Source organism: Nematolebias whitei, chromosome 15 (genome assembly GCF_014905685.2).
Source record: "Nematolebias whitei isolate Nwh7 chromosome 15, NemWhi1, whole genome shotgun sequence".
Classification (NCBI taxonomy): domain Eukaryota; kingdom Metazoa; phylum Chordata; class Actinopteri; order Cyprinodontiformes; family Rivulidae; genus Nematolebias; species Nematolebias whitei.
Window position 1 is genome coordinate 12,537,911 of NC_056512.1, and position 4,216 is coordinate 12,542,126.

Here is a 4,216-nt window from a genome sequence, read left to right on the forward strand (position 1 = left end):
GCTGCAGGTGAGGAAATCATGGCCGTATGATTTTCTCATTGTAAAGCCCATTAATTAAGCTGCGTTATTGGAATCAATCTGCCAATTATTGTAAATGTGTGATGTGTTTAAATCGTTTTAAATAAACGACCCACTGTTGTTGGTGAGTCAAAGATAAAACACGTTTCCGTCCACATTTAATCATTCAAGGCACGATAGTACTCAGTCCAGAAAAATGAAAGAATCCGTTTAAATTATGGATAATATCAGACAGGTATTATTTCATTACTAGTATGTAATGAAAATTTTAAATAGAGACCTTATCAGGGAGGCTGAGGAGAGTGATTCCCCTATATTGGAGCACACCCTCCGGATTCTACTTTTTGAAAAGGGGAACCACCACCCCAATCTACCAATTCAGTGGCACTGCCCCCAATGTCCATGCGACATTGCAAAGGCGTGTCAACCAAGGCAGCCCCACAACATCCAGAGCCTTAAGGAAATCAGGGTGAATCTCATCAACTCCTGGAGCCCTGCCGCCTCTGAGCTTTTTAACTACCTCAGCGACCTCAGACATGGTTATGGACAGACCAACCCCAAAGTCCCCAGACTCAGCTGCCTCTGTGGGAGACATGCCTGTGGGATTGAGAAGATCAGAGACGTATTCCTTCCACCTTCAGACGACATCACTGGTTGAGGTCAACAGCAGCCCACCTTCACTGAATACAGTGTTACTAAAGTGCTGCTTTCCCCTCCTCTGCAGTCTGATGGTTTTCCAGAATCTCTTCGGAGCAGAACTAGAGCCGTTATCCAAGGTGTCACCAAACTCCTCTCACATCCGAACTTTTGCCTCAGAAACAGCCAAGGCTGTGGACCGCTTGGCTCTCTGGTACTCCTCAGCTGCCTCCGGAGTCCCACTGGCCAACAAGGCCTAATGGGACTCCTTCTTCAGCTTGACAGCCTCCCTAAGCCTGGGGCCACCACCGAATTTGTGGATTGCCACCGCGAGTAGCACTGAAAACCTTGCAGACATAACTCAAAGCAGCTACATCAGCAAGTGAGGCACAGAACATAGCCCACTCAGACTCAATGTCCCCCACCTCAGCTGGGATGTGGTTAAAGCTCTCCCGAAGGTGTGAGTTGAAGATCTCTCTGATGGGTTTTTCTGCCAGGCGTTCACAGCAAACCCTTACTACATGTTTGGGTCTAATGTGTCTGTCTGGCATCCCCCCCTCTACCCCCTCCCCCCCCATCTGATCCAATTAACTACTAGGTGGTGATCAGTTGACAACTCAGCTCCTCTCTTCACCCGAGTGTCCAAAACAAACAGCTGCAAATGAGACACAACTATGAAGTCTATCATCGACCTATGACCCGTCCTGGTGCCAAGTGCACTTACGGACACCCTTATGTTTGAACATGGTGTTTGTGATGGACAAACTGTGACTAGCACAGAAGTCCAACAACAGAACACCATTCAGGTTCAAATCAGAGTGGCCGTTCCTCCAAATCACGCCCCTCCAGGTCACACTGTCATTACTCACATGGGCATTGAAGTCCCCCAGCAGAATAAAGGAGTCCCCAGCTGGCACACCTTCCAGCACCCCTGCCAAGGACTCCAAGAAGGCCGGATACTCTGAACTGCCATTCAGTGCATAGGCACGGACAACAGTCAGGTCCGTCCCTGCACCTGAAGGCAAAGGGAAGCCACCCTCTCATCTACCAGAGAAAACTCCAACACACAGGCACCAAGTCGGGGGGATACAAGTAGACCCACACTAGCTCGACGCCTCTCACCATGGGCAACTCCAGAGTGGAATAAGGTCCAGACCCACTCAAGGAGATCAGTTCCAGAGCCCATTCTGTGTGTTGAAGTGAGCCCAACTACTGTATATCTAGTTGGTACCTCTGAACCTTGCACACAAGCTCAGGCTCCTTCCCCACCAGAGAGGTCACATTCCATGTCCCAAGAGCCAGCTTTGGTAAGCCAGGGTCAGAGCGCCAAGGTCCCTGCCTTCGGCCATTGCCCATGGCATTAAGCACATGACTTTTATGGCCCTTCCTGCAGATGGTGGGTCCACAAAAAGGCAAACCCATGCTGCTCTTTCAGGCTGAACCTGACCGGGCACCATGGGTAGAGACCCGGTCACCAGGTGCTCGCCGACGAGCCCCTCCACAAGGCCTGGCTCCAGGGTTGGGCCCCTGTAACCCATGTCCGGGTAAGGGACACAGAGTTCCTTGCTGTGTCATGTCCATAAAAATCTTCTGAATCGCTCTTTGTCTGGCCTGTCACTTAGGACCAATCTGCCTTGGGAGACCCTACCAGGGGTAATTATAATTGCCCCTGACAACATAGCTCCTAGGATTATTCAGGCGCACAAACTCCTCCACCACGATAAGGTGGCGACTCAAGGAGGAGAATTTCTTTTTTGATAAATCCTATAATTAGGGTCGGCTTGTCATGCTGTCTTGATCTTAGACTACTAGAGGACAAATTGATCTCTTTTCCTTAAATGAATTGTTAAAAAATTGAATAGTTTTCATTTGATACTATTTCTACAGTATCTTTACGTGATTCTTGACCTGCCATTGTGTATCTGTTCCTACCAAACCCAGCCGGTCAAAGCAGATGGCCACTTGTCCTGAGCCTTATTCTGCTAAAGGTTTCTTCCTCAGGAGGGAGTTTTTCTTTTCCACTGTCACCTTCATGCTTGCTCAAGATGAGAATTATGCAATGGAGTTAAACCCAAAGCAGTCTGCTCCTCAGATAAATATTATTAAATTATTATTTTTAAATATGAATGTTTCTGTTCAGTGTCCTGAGATGACTTCTATTGTGACTTGGCGCTATATAAATATACTGAATTGATATTAATTGAATATATATACTGTATGTATATATACAGTGTGTATGTATGTATATATACATATATACATATATATACATATATATATATATATATATATATATATACATGTGTGTGTGTGTGTGTGTGTGTGTGTGTGTGTGTATATATATATATATATATATATATATATAAAATGTGTGTGTGTGTGTGTGTGTGAGTGTGTGTGTGTGTCTATGTATAATGTGTTGCTGTTTTTGTGCTTGCAGCTGGAGGCGATTGTGGTGGAGATGCAGGACCCAAGGGGTGGAGTGAAAGGCTCGGTGCAGAAACTCAATGTCACCACCATCCCACATGCTGTTGTTGGTGAGACAAACTCAAAGTCTTAGCAATACATTGACAATATCACAGTCCAGTTTTTATTGCTCAACATCAAAGGAAATTGGAATAATGTTCTTTCAGAGTCAGTTTGTCTGTTAGCAAAATATCATGAAGCAGGAGATACAATTTTAATGAAACTGTCAGAAAGTAATTTTTAGATGTCTACAACTGTACTTTTATAGGCAACTGAGTGCAGTAAAACCAAACAGGGCTATAACGGAGCGGACATTTTGTGTTGCAGTAACTGCTGGGAACAATGTTCACGTGTGTCCGTTGTGCCTAAATACCAGGCCTTAATCTGTGGGGTATGTGTTTTACTTGCAGCTCAGAACTCCAGCAGGGTGAGCGCATTGTTGTGCTGGGTCTTTATGCATCTTTATGCATTCAAACACTGCAGGAACAGGTTTTTAATAATTATTGTAAAGCACCATTTAATAGTCCAAAAAAGTTCAATCTGGTCCTCTGGACATTCAAAAAAACAAAAAACAAAACAAAGCAAAAAATTCTAGAAACGTTTCGTCTCTCATCCAAGAGACTTCCTCAGTCTGAGGTGCTGTTTTCAGCTCAGTCTCTTAAATAGCACCTTCACAGAGTGGATCAACCAGTTTGCTGCTGACAACCAAAACCAGCTGATCACATGCTCAAGAAGGACCATCAGCCTAACAATGGATCATTAGCACACTGATGGCTGTTTACTGTTCACAGAGAGCTGAGTGATACTAGCAATCACAGCATTGTAAGAGGGGGACAGTTGAACCCGGAGACCTCCACCCCTGTTTAATGATGGACAATTTCTTTTCACAAAGATGGCCTCCTTTACTCCTCTCTCAAACCATCGTTCCTCTCTGTCCAGGATGTGAACATCTTCATCCTTGAAAGAGTGACCGCTGGCCTGGAGATGAGTGTAGACCGCAGAATCCTGGCCTGATGATGTTGATCTTCTGTGCTGGGCCATCCTTTTGGCCAGTGGCTGTTTAGTTTCCCCGATGTAAGACTGATCACAGCCCTCC

The 4,216-nt window shown here is 45.5% G+C and overlaps 1 protein-coding gene across 1 annotated transcript in view; it reads left to right on the forward strand.

Annotated features, from left to right (window-relative positions):
* The window catches only part of LOC119421959 (regulator of G-protein signaling 9-like), a 106,472-nt gene that overhangs the window by 62,564 nt on the left and 39,692 nt on the right, over nucleotides 1-4,216 (forward strand). The window contains exons 4-5 of the mRNA XM_037689317.1: nucleotides 3,095-3,207; nucleotides 3,531-3,547. Coding sequence (XP_037545245.1) covers nucleotides 3,095-3,207; nucleotides 3,531-3,547 — 130 coding nt within the window. The remainder of the gene's footprint in view (nucleotides 1-3,094; nucleotides 3,208-3,530; nucleotides 3,548-4,216) is intronic.